We start from the raw sequence: 12419 nt of genomic DNA, 5'->3' as shown, positions 1-12419 counted from the left end.
CCAGCCGGAACTGCGTTCCTGCTCAAAAAGCCCTGCTATGTAACACACGCTGCAGATCAGATACTGCTTTTGGGAGGGGGAAAGCAAATCCCTCCTCTCACAGGAGCAGCTGGAATAGGGTTAGCAATTTTCCCTAGGGGGGAAATGTGGGCGACAGAAGTTTCTCCAGGAATGGCAGCAAACTCCTATGTGTTGCATTCACATGTTAGTTGTTGGCGGCTTAACATGTTTGCATGCATGTAGCCGTTCAAAACGTTTTGTGTGAAAAGTACCTCAGCATGACTCTCATGAACTCTGCCGCAGGTTGAGCAAGGCAATGCCTTTGAGCTTGGGGCGGGGGTGCGAATCTTGAAGTCTGTGGCACCGAAGGCCTGCAGTGATGGGGGGTGGGGAGGGGGGCTGCGCGCATTAGCCACGTGCGACATATCCAACCCTCGTGTCCTAACCTTGTCTCCTCCGATTACTGCAACCAGAAGGGGGTGCCTCAGGACAAAGGGCGCCTCAGTGTGCCTTGCCCAGCTGACAGTCCCAAGACGTCACCATCTGACCGGGAAACGGTCGATTGCCATGGCAAAGCGGCGCGATAAATACCAGATGGCTCGACCAGAAGCTGCCCAGGACCAGCCTTGGCGTTGCAACCCCGGCCTCGCTTGCAAATCCCCGCGCGCGGCGCAAGGGAGAGAGGCTCTGCAGAAGGTTTCCCAACATCCCAAGTCCCGTCCACCTTCCCGCCACGGCGGATCTGCAGCCTATTGCCAGCAGATCCTGTCCCTGCGCCTAAGGAGGTTTGTATGCACCGTGTACTCTAGCGAGGTTCCCTTTGCACGGACGGCTTCCAGTGGCCCCCAGTTTTGCAAACGCACCTATTCTTTCAGCAATAGATGCCGCGACATCTATGCACATTCTGGACGGACCAGATCCGACGAAGCCACCAGAAGAAAGCTAGCCTTTCCCCGTAAGAGCTGCCCGGACTTCGCACTCCTCTCCTCCTTCCTCCGCAGCTCATTGCACGTGCTCAGCAATGGAGAACCAGCTGGATTTGCAATGCTTCCAGAACGGGGACTTGCATCCCCGCCGCCTCAAGGATTTGGGCGAGCTGCCCAGCGGCGAGCTGCGGAAGCCCGCGAAGCATCACCCTCCCGTGGCCAAGTGCAACCACGAGCGAGAAGGCCAGGACGGAGACCAGGACGAGTTGCCGGCCCTGGAGGCTGCCTACGCGACCATCCTGCAGGGCCTGGGCGAGAACCCGGAGAGGCAAGGCTTGCAGCTGACGCCCCGCAGGGCCGCCAAGGCCATTCAGTTCCTCACCAGAGGTTATCGCGAGACCGTCGCAGGTCAGTCCGGTTCTGTGAGCATTAAAAAAAAATCTCTAAAAGGCCAGCCCAAATTAAGGGACATGCTGAAAACGCTCCAGTCAGAACGCCACGAGATTTTAACGTGCCTTAGGTGATTATTTATAGAGGGCTTGCTTGTGACCATTTCAATTTATTCTTCGAGAACTGTTGCTATCCAAATACTATAATATTCTGTTAGGCATATAAACCCACCTGCTAACAGGCTGACAAATTATTCCCCTACTGAATAGGCGCGGTGTCTATTGAAGAACCACAGGCCCGGCCGCCGTTCCGTGCAGGGTTTAGTTTGAGCTTTCGTGTGCAAGCACGCTTCTTCAAATAAAATGCAATGGAAGAAAGCCATTCAAACTTATAAAAAGAGTTGAAAAGCAAATTAGTATATAACATGTAGATGTAGATACTTGAGACAAAACAGGAACAAATATTCTTACTAATAATTTTTCTAACTTCCCACAATTAGAAAAGATTCTCTTACACACTTATCTCCTATTTTGATATATTTATTGCTTTAACTGTTGTTCCCCCTTAATTGGATCCATACAACTGTTGACCCTGTACACTTGGCTTGTTGTTCCTGTTTTGACTCAAATAGGTGCATCACATTATATGCTAATTTGCTTTTCAACTCTGTCTATTAGTTTGAATGCATTTCTTCCATTGTATTTTATCCGAAGAAGTGTGCTTGCACATGAAAGCTCATAGCTTGAATAAAACTTTGTTGGTCTTACAGGTGCCACTGGACTCTAACTTTATTCTTATGACAGGTGTCACTGGTACCAGGACAGAACTCCATATGAAAGTGACATAATAAGTAATTTTAAAGGGCAGGGTTCTAAGCAGCACTTGTGCTGCATTCTGATAATACATAATTTAAACTATATTTTTAAGGTCTCAACAAAAGATCTTCCTTTACTATGTCTTCTAGTGCAATTCTATAGAATCTTAAAAATTTGACTATCTTTTCGCTAGAAGTAATGGAAGCAAATAAAGCCATGTTAACTATTTTATTCTTTAGGGCAAATCATGTAGCGACATAATATAAATTCTTCTGACAGTGTCATTCCACAAGCCCATTCATTTCTACTTATAATTAGTCTTTTGTTTCTTTTATTGAATTGATGCCCAGAAGTGCATTGACCATAAATCCTTTCAAATCATCATCTTGTTCCTGGGTAGCTGGATTATTTCTAGAATGCATTCATTCAGCAGCAATTGGTAAACACATTTTTAAATGTGCTTAACCTCTTGAAAATTTACTTCTGTGTAGCATGTTCAACATCATTGTGCTCTTGTAACGCAGATACAATCCTAGTTTCCAGAACTTGTTTTGAGTGTGACTGAGGAACATGAAATGAGAAGATATGGGCCTCCCCCTCGCACAAGTGTTCCAGTTAAAATTGGAATACGTCTGGAATAGTCGCTGCCCCTGAGCAAGCATGCCAGCATGGTTCTTAAAATTTGGTCACAGTTAAGAATGTAAGAATTTCTTAGCTCCCTACAGGACTGGTTCCTAAAAAATTTCAGTGTTTTTCCAAGCTTGACTAGAAACCTTTCTGTCTCGTCCTTTCTTACCTTCCGTACTCTAAGTAGCCTGTGTCTGTTGTTGGTTATTGTATAGTCAAGGACAGAATTTAATGAAGAAAGCTTATTTTCCTCTTATGTAAACAGCCTCCTTTTTTTCAGATATACTAAATGATGCAGTTTTTGATGAGGACCATGATGAGATGGTGATTGTGAAAGACATTGATATGTTCTCCCTTTGTGAACATCACTTGGTTCCTTTCTTTGGCAAGGTATTGTTCCTCTTACATAACATATGTGATGATCAACTCCTGTTGTCTGAGGGAGGGAGAAAGGGTCTGAGAGCCAGTTTGGTGTAGTGGTTGTGCACGGACTCTTATCTGGGAGAACTGGGTTTGATTCCCTGCTCCTCTGCATACACCTGCTGTTGTGACCTAGAATCAGTCACAAGTTCTCACACAGCTGATCCTCTCAAGAGTAGTTTGTCAGAGCTCTCTCAGTCCCACCTACCTCACAGAGGGTGTCTGTTGTGGGGAGGGGGAGGGAAAGGAGATTGTAAACCACTCTGAGACTCCTTTGGATAGTGAAGAGTGGGGTATAAATCCAATCTCCTACTCCTCCTTTTTTCAACTGCTTAAAACTAGAGTTCACCCCTGTTACAGATCTCACCCTCTCAGGCACACAGTTCACTCTCTTTCATCAGCTGCTGCTAGGTTTGGTGCTCAAGCTTAGGCACTATGAAGGTGTAATTCATAGGAGAAAAGTGTGTCCAATTTGGGCTCCTTCCATTGAATGTAGCTCAGAACTTGGTGGCCACTATCACCCAAGAAATCCAATTAAAGAGGTATTTTCCCAGTATAAATCTGGAAGAGATGGTATGGATCCACCTCAGCTTGGTATGAGTATGCATGAAAGAGGAGGTTGAGCTAACCCGTCCCAGTTTCATACTCCCCTTCCTTTGAGAGTTTCTCTTAAGTAGAGATGGAGTTGTCCTTCTGGGACTATCAAGGCTTGTGCATGGTTTCCTAGCTGTGTTTGGCATTTACACAGGCTATAGCCATTCATGCAAAAAAAGACACACACCCCTCCCAGCATCAAACTTTTTGGCCTCTTTTTTTAAAAAGCTGCATTCCACTACAAGTCTAATTTAAGCAGGAAGCACAGATAGTCTGGGAGTATTCACAGGACAATATAGCAAGACTGGTTAGTCATATGGAAAAACATAAACCACTGCTAGGTGGAGTGAACACTGCAAATTATCCTTCTTCCTCCATTTTTGAGGGAGGGTGAGTCAACATCTTCTCTTATTGTTCTATTGTTCTTTGGTTTGTTAATTTTATTGCATTGTTTTTTGTTCTACATTGTAGGTCCTTATTTTTGTTCAGTTTATGTTGTGATCCACCCTGAGCTGGTTTACAGGAAAGGGCGGAATATAAGCCTACTATATAAACAAACAAACAAACTGGACAAAAATCAAAGACTAGGTAAAGGGGCATGTTGCTTGGCACCCCTGTTTCTGAGATTGTGTTGGGGTCCCCCTCTTTTCTGATGACCATAACTACTTTCCATTTCTTGCCACAACCCACTTCACCAGTAAGATTCCCAATAATAGATCAGAAGCTCTGCTGATGGACATACTGATTCTTTTGGCATCTTACCAGAGAACCCCAGAACTTCTATCAGAGGAAAGTAACTTCCTGCCCAGAGGCTTTCCCATGTCATCCATCACATTAAGCAACACTCTGCCCTCTTTAGTGCAGCTGGGGATATCATCTGCAGAAATTTATCCAGGAAGAATCTGTTCACCTAAGCCAGGGGTGGCCAAACTGCCTCGGAAGACGCATGTGACTCTTTTCCCACATATTGTGTGACTCTCGAAGCTCCTATCAGCCAGCTTGGAGAAGACATTTGTCTCTTTAAATTATTTCTCCAAGCCAGCTGGCAGCTTGGAAAATACATTTAAAGTTAAAGCTGCTTTCTTCCCCCCCCCATCTATTTGCCTACCTGCCTTACTTCCTTCATTGTGGCTCTGATGTTCACCTCTTGCAGTTCTCAAACATCTGACATTTATTTTACATGGCTCTTACATTAAGCAAGTTTGGCCACCCCTGACCTAGGCTGAAGTTCTGGTTGATCTCTTCTCTCCTACATGGCAGACTCACCTGCTCCTGGGAAGCCGGCCCTGAAGCTTCTGAGCCATGCATTCTTTTGGGAGGGTGTCCACTGTGTGAGGTCTGCTTTAAATGAGCCAACTTACTCCTTACTGAATTCTAATAATTATTTGCACAATTTACATTGTTTCTGGAGGTTGGACTGAAGTCAGCAAACTGAAATGCAACCTAGCTGGATTGAGGCTAACTACAGATTTATCCAGGGCTTTTTTTTTTTAGCAGGAATGCACAGGAACGCAGTTCTGGCTAGCTTGGCATGAGGGGTGTGTGGCCTAATATGCAAATGAGTTCCTGTTGGCCTTTTCCCACAAAAAAGCCCTGTATGAAACAATGGGAACACCAGGGGTGTAGCCTAATATGCAAATGAGTTCCTGCTGGACATTTTCTACTAAAAAAGCCCTGAATTTGTCAAAAGAAATGAAGGCCTCTTTTCTTCTGAGGGGCTATCACTTCTTATGCAGGCAGAATCTTGAGAGAAGCCATTAGCCTGCATTGGAGTCTGAGTTGTATAAGACATCAAACTAAAATCCTAAAATGCTTTGGGAAAGCAGATTTTTTTAAAAAAAAAACCCAAACCCAAGATGCATTGCAACACTGAACTGTTGCAAATCCGAAAATCCCTTAGAAACACATTGGAACTGTCTGTTAGCAACTCTTTTTCAGAACTACTGTTTTTGCTTGCTAAAATGATATTTAATTCTTCTCCTTTTGCTTTGTCCTAGTTCCCTCTTTTGCTATTTCCACATTTTTCTTGGCAGTTTCCTTCAGTTTCTCATATTCCTGTAACTTTCTAGTTAATTCTTTCTTTCTGTTCCAGGCTTCTTGGTGTGCTGCTTATGCAATGAAAAATACCCATATTTATTAAAAGCCCACTTTAAACATCATTTTGTAGTATGCATCAAATTTCTTTTTCTATCTTTTTAGGCTTTTTTAAATGCACAGTTGTGGCTCCACCATTCAAAGATTTTCCTTGCGTATCGGAAGTGCTGGTTATTCCTTGTGGTATTAGATGAGTCACTCACTGTGCAAACTGGTCTACAGAAGAATTTTCAGTATTGCCTCCAAAGTAGCATAATTTGAATCCACAAGTTGGTCTCAGTGGGAGACCCATATGGTAAAAAAGCCTGCAAAAATAATCAGATGTGGAGTCATTTGATCATATTTCTCCAGTGAGAGGATCATTTGGTTCTCTTTGGAGAGATGAAAGTGGAACCAGGTCTTACAAAGTTTCCTGTTATAAGCTTGCGAAAGGCATGGCTTTTGAATTCCACCTGAGTGTTGTGGGAAGGCCACATGGGCAGTTATCTGAATCTAGTGTTGTATTTCTTACACAAATATTTCCCCATTGTCCTGTCATATCCACAGGTGCACATTGGATACTTACCAAGGAAGAAGGTGGTGGGCTTAAGCAAACTTGCAAGGTTAGTACACTCACATATTCCTCTGGATACTAATTGATTGTATTAATATCCTGTGCTTTGTTCAGAAGGTCAACGAAGGTGTCCTGTTTTATTTTGGCAACAACTTTGCGTGGATTTAGGTGTGATATGGTATTTGCCTAGGTCCACTCTGTAAACTTTATGCCTGGGCAGGGATTTGAGTCTGAGTCTCCCAGATGTAACTCTGACTGTTAGAGTGTACTAACTGCATCAAAATGTCTGTTGGGAAGGATAAGAGGCAGTATGATACGATCTACAGCAGGGGTAACTAAACTGTGGCTCTTTCACACATATTGGGAGCAATGTTCCCTCTAAGCTACAGAGTCTTGTGAGCAGTTTATTTGCAGTCACAGACCAAGTCTTGTGAGCAAAAATTCTACTTTGTGAGCTACTGACATTAAAGCTGTGAACTACTGGCATTAAAGTTGTGAGCTACTGCATAAATTATTGTGTTCTAGGGTCATCCCTTCTGAGTTAAGTCAAAAACGTGTGAACTGGAGGCTAAAAATCTGTGAGCTAGCTTGCGCTAACTCAGCTTAGAGGGAACACTGATTGTGAGGCTCTCGAAGCCCCACTGCCCCATTGGCTGGCATGGAGAAGGCATTTGTTTCTTTAAATCACTTCTCCAACCCAACCCAGTTAGCAGTCTGGAGAATGTATTTAAAGTTGCTTTATTTCCACCTCTCCTTCCCCATCTGTTTGCCTGCCTGTTTTCATCCTCCCTGTCTTTCTTCCTTTCAGCTCTCAAACATCTGACATTCATTTCTTGTGGCTCTCAAACATCTGACATTTATTCTATGTGGCTCTTACATTAAGCAAGTTTGGCTACCTCTGCTTTACAGATTCGTTGCACTAGAAATTTCCAGACAATACCATTCAGTATCACATAGCAAAATGTTACACTATTGATTTGGGAGATGACATTTGGTCCACTGCTTCTAATTCTTAACCTCTGTGCAGGAGGGCTGATCCAAAGAAACCTTATTGTATGTACCTTTAACAGCTGTGTTGAAAGTAGAATCATGGTAGCTTGTCATGCAGTGGTTAAAAAACCATATTTGCTGAAATTCTTTTATCCAGTTCTTAAAGGTATAGATCCTTGTTCTCCACTGCATCTTGCCACCCTAAATGTAAGCTTGCTGTCTCGTTCTTGTGCTTTCTTCCTGCACTGCACTGTACTAACAAGAAGACTGCAGTTATTCCAGAGCAAGCCCCATGAGGACTTAAGATTGCAGGGTCAGCTACCTATTTTGTGGCCCCTATTCCTGTACCTTTGAACAGCAAGTCACACAACACTCATCCGGTGAAATCTTCCCTTGCTTTGCCTCTGCGTGTTCAATTTCTGTTAGGTGGTTGTTAAGTAGAGAAACAGGACCTTTAAAAAAAAACCACCCTGTTGCTATTGCACTTATTTTGGAGGAGTCTCCGATTTCATTGAGTCCTTTAGAGGTACAGGCTTGAGAATTGCAGCCAAGTGATTGCTGAAAAGAACATTCACCATGCTAATTCCCTGTATTTTTGTATGCATTTTCTGTTCTGTTTTGCCAGGCAGCTTTTTTATGTTGCTGGGTTTTTTTCTTACTACATCTATCTTTTCTCCATTCAGAATTGTTGAGATATTTAGCCGAAGGCTTCAAGGTTTGTATCCTTTTCTGCTGCCATCCCATTGATTGTTCTAAGTTTTGTAATAGCCTTGTTTTGTTGCCTTAACTGTAAACTGCCTTAAACAGGTTGCTATAAAAATGTTCTAAATAAATATATGTTCTTCTGCTCTTCTTCCAAGGAGCTCAGGGCCTCATTTTTGGTTCTCTTGCTTTTGCTGAGTGGCTGGCCCAGTATTACTCAGTGAGCCCTATAGCTGAATGGCGATTTCTCAGTGAGTTTCTTAGGTTACCCAACACACTGAACTCTAATACTAATGCTAACACAGTGCAACCCTAAGCAGAGTTGCACCATTTTATGTCCAACAGACATAGAAATGCATACTTCTGCTTAGGACTGCACTGTTAGTGTCTCTCTAGAACAGAGGGTTAAAGCTGCAGTACTGCAGTCCCAAGCTCTGCTCACGACCTGAGTTCGATCCCCGGTGGAAGCTAGGTTTTCAGGTAGCTGGCTCGAGGTTGACTCAGCCTTCCATACATGAAGCCGTAGATGAAGGAACTCTCTGCAAGTGCCAGGAGCGGGAAGGGAAAGCTGTGAGTGATCCAGATAAAATGCAATTAAGATGGGCTTTCTATGGGAATACATTAGAAACAGGTTGGTAAGATGAGAACCCAGCTTACTGGGGGGAAAGTGTAAATGACTGGGGAAGGCACTGGCAAACCACCTTGTAAAAAGTCTGCTGTGAAAACGTAAAAGCAACGTCACCCCAGAGTCAGAAACTACTGGTGCTTGCACAGGGGACCTTTCCTTTTTTTTCTAGAACAGTAATTCCCAAAATGTGTACCAAATAGGATTGTTGGTGTGGAAAAAGGAATAAATCAATTAAATGTTCTGGTGAACCCAAAGTGCCTACCCCAGAGGAGGGTGCCTACTGTGATCAGCATAATTACAGGAGAGGTGAGCAGTTGTGATGTCTGTGTGCCAGGTATGTCAAGTCATTCAGTTGCTTCTGAATCAGAGAGACAACAGAATTCTTCATTGTTAGAGCTGTCTGTTTGTAGGGGTTGCTACATGAGTCATTCCTCTAGCTACCTCCTACTGAGGAAAGAGTAAACCAAAACCATGCAGCAATGACAGTGAGATCCACAGTTTGCAGAAAAGAAAAGATGCAGCAGGAGTTGGAAGAGGGAGCACATAAGCCCAAGATTTAAAGATGGAAACCAATGCAGAGTCCTTTTGCTTAGAACTCCATTATTTTTCCAGTCCAGGAACGACTTACTAAACAGATTGCTCTGGCAATTACTGAAGCACTGAAACCTGTTGGAGTGGCTGTGGTCATAGAAGCATCGTAAGTTAATTATTAGCATTGAAACACCTATAATGGTTGCCTACCCTAATATCTGGGGTACTCCCATTGGTTCCTTTCTGGGAAGGATGCTTGTGGTAAAGACAATGGAGAATAGGATAAGTAGAAATCAGTTCTCAGTTGTACAACAGACTTCCTCTGTGATTTTGATTAAGTTATTTATTATCTTAAGATTGCATTCCTGAACACAATGAACACCACAGAAGGCCATTTTACAATTGGAATGCCCAGTCATGAACATTTGGGTGGATAGGGAAAAAAACACTGTTGTTGTTTCATTTCATAAAATTGGTCCCCATGGGCCATTTATTTGGCTGTTAAAGCCCTACTCATCATTTGAAGAACTATATTTGGTTCTTCCTCACTGTTGACTGACATTAACACCAGATCCACTTTTAATGGATACTGTGCGGAAAAAATGAAGCTGTAGGTGAAGGAACTCGTGAGCCACTCGTGGGAAGGGCGGGATATAAATCTTAAATAAATAAATAAATAAATAAATAAAATAAAACTCTCTGCAAGTGCCAGGAGTGGGAAGGGGAAGCTGTGAGTGATCCAGATAAAATGCAATTAAGATGGGCTTTCTATGGGAATACATTAGAAACAGTATAGCCCCTCTGTTATCTGAAGTGGTACAGTCCTAGAATCTACCATATGATTTTGTTGAACATGTAAGCTTGGCAGAAGAAAAAAAAAACCTGGCAAATGTATTATCATTTGCAATTTGGCCCCTATTTTAGCATGCACAGTATTAGTATATTATGCTGATATTTTAATATTAAAAATGCCTTTTCTCATATTCTTATAATCAACAAAAAGGGATCACAGTTAATAAGACAGGCAATGAAAGAAACATACTGTGATTTATTGGCTACATAAAAAACCTTTTAAATATCTTTTTGTACTTCATTAGAAATAACAATTTCACATATTATCACAGAGGTCCATTCTCACATTCTAATATTACAAGAAAGGTCCTATGAGCACCGGATATAGGCTCATTTTGTCAACGGGCTTCCTCAGGAGTAATCCTTCCTATATTTCTTCCAGGGTTATCAGCCTCTTGTAACAACCCAATGTTAATGCTTTCATATTAATTCTCATATTCTTGGCAGGCACATGTGCATGGTCATGAGGGGCGTTCAGAAAATGAACAGCAAAACTGTCACCAGCGCCATGCTTGGAGTCTTACGAGAAGATCCCAAAACCAGGGAGGAATTTCTCGCCTTGATTAAGAATTAAATGACAACAGCTTGTGGCTCTCTGTGGGTTTGGATCCCACGCTAAAGCTAATTGCCAACACACAGTTGCCTTATGTGAGCCAGTTTTTCAGAATCTGTGCAGTTTAAACAAAAAAAAAAAATCACTGTATCACAGCTTTGTTCTCACTTCTTGGTTACACGTTAGAATGTTGCTAAACATTTACCGGGGCATGTGAGTACCTGATTCCATTATTATGGAAAAGAAACAAAACAGGCATTCTTGATGTCATATATAATAGCATCTTATGACATGATAGCAAGGGGCCTTGGTCATACAAATGTTTTATGAGGACAAACTGAGATATTAGTGGACAAAGTGGCAAATAGTGCGTTTTATTGCATATTTTAATTCTGATCATTAATTTGATGGCCTGAACACCATGATGTCACCAGGAGAGCCATAGAATTTTGGCTGCCTACCCAGATTTTCCCCTCTTCACTTCTATCCCACTTAAGCTGCTGCTTTTTTTTTTACCCTTTTGTGATATGGTGATGCCAATAGGCAGCTTTAAGGAGGGAAAATTGTGCTACTTCCCTCCATCTTTTCACCCTACACCAATGACTTGGATGCATAACATCCATGACAGCCAATGCCTAGAATGCAGCAGGCTCCTGCCTCCCACAATGTATCCCGGGTAAAGGGTTTCTACCTTTATAGTGGTGGAAAATGCCATCAAATCACAGCTGATTTATGGCAACTCTGTAGGGTTTTTAAGGCAAGAGATGTTCAGAGGTGGTTTGCCATTGTCTGCCTCCATGTCACGACCCTGGTATTCCTTGGAAGAGTGCAATCCAAATATTAGCCAGGGCTAACAATGTTTAGCTTCCAGGAGCTGACATGCTCAGGCTAGCCTTGGCTATCCAGATCGGGGCTTTTCTAGCTCTATATCTGTCAACAAAAGTGGTCACCAAGTTCTTAGTTGCTGATGGTGATATGGAGACTGCATTGTGGGACCCAATATAGCTTTCTCAGTGCTCCCAAGAAAACCTAAAACTTGAACCCAGAAACTGTTATTTTACAGTGTGAGAAACTTGTATTTTAAAAAAGACCTGAATACGAGTCATTCATTAAGGATGTTAAGACACGTCTGCACTGCTCCTTACTATGGTTTAATGCCACTTCAACTGTCATGATTTCCCTTGAATCCTAGTACTTTGTGGAGGTTGCAAAAATTCTGTTAAGAGAATCTGATGCTAGATATATACAGCATACACTACACTTCCGAGTGTTGGTGGGGAATAACTGTTTAAGCACCTAAGCAGAGTTACACCATTCTCAGTCCATGGAAGGCAATGGGTTTAGAAGAGCATAATTCTGCTTTGGATTGCATTAAGTCTGAATTGTAGATATTAATCTAGCTAGCTGTATTCTCTTATGGTGGTGGAAAGTGCCATCAAGTCATAGCTGACATATAGTGACCCTGTATGGCAGGAGTGTCAAACTCATTTGTTATGAAGGCTGAATCTGACATAAATAAGACTTCGTTGGGCCAGGTCATTGGGCTGGGCCATGTCGGACCAGGCCATGTGGGTACCTATTTAAGATTAGGTAGCAGAGATACTAAACTTTATAAAGGACACAGACACAATTGATTTTTTTTTTAAAAAAGTTAAAACATACTTAAAACATTAACACTCATTGGTCTTAAAGGTGCTTTCTTTGTAGCTCTCTCATGGGATCCAGGGAACTGGGCAAAGGAAGC

The 12419-nt window shown here is 42.5% G+C and overlaps 1 protein-coding gene across 1 annotated transcript; it reads left to right on the top strand.

Annotated features, from left to right (window-relative positions):
* Positions 1–795: 795 nt before the first annotated feature.
* Positions 796–11146, top strand: LOC132587319 (GTP cyclohydrolase 1-like). Its single transcript, XM_060259599.1, has 6 exons — positions 796–1334; positions 3039–3148; positions 6413–6468; positions 8093–8124; positions 9352–9436; positions 10570–11146. The coding sequence occupies exons 1-6, from the start codon at positions 1022–1024 to the stop codon at positions 10694–10696; spliced, it is 723 nt and encodes a 240-aa protein (XP_060115582.1). The 5' UTR covers positions 796–1021; the 3' UTR covers positions 10697–11146.
* The last annotated feature ends 1273 nt before the right edge of the window (positions 11147–12419 follow it).

The sequence above is a fragment of the Heteronotia binoei genome, chromosome 1 (assembly GCF_032191835.1).
Source record: "Heteronotia binoei isolate CCM8104 ecotype False Entrance Well chromosome 1, APGP_CSIRO_Hbin_v1, whole genome shotgun sequence".
Classification (NCBI taxonomy): domain Eukaryota; kingdom Metazoa; phylum Chordata; class Lepidosauria; order Squamata; family Gekkonidae; genus Heteronotia; species Heteronotia binoei.
This window is presented reverse-complemented; position numbering and strand designations above follow the sequence as displayed.

Bases quoted from the DNA above. Each gene is read 5' to 3' on its own strand.
- LOC132587319 (XM_060259599.1), top strand. From the start codon at position 1,022: ATGGAGAACCAGCTGGATTTGCAATGCTTCCAGAACGGGGACTTGCAT. The intron at 6,469-8,092 runs GTTAGTACACTC...TTCTCCATTCAG, and splicing joins GGCTTAAGCAAACTTGCAAG to AATTGTTGAGATATTTAGCC. The intron at 8,125-9,351 runs GTTTGTATCCTT...TTATTTTTCCAG, and splicing joins ATTTAGCCGAAGGCTTCAAG to TCCAGGAACGACTTACTAAA.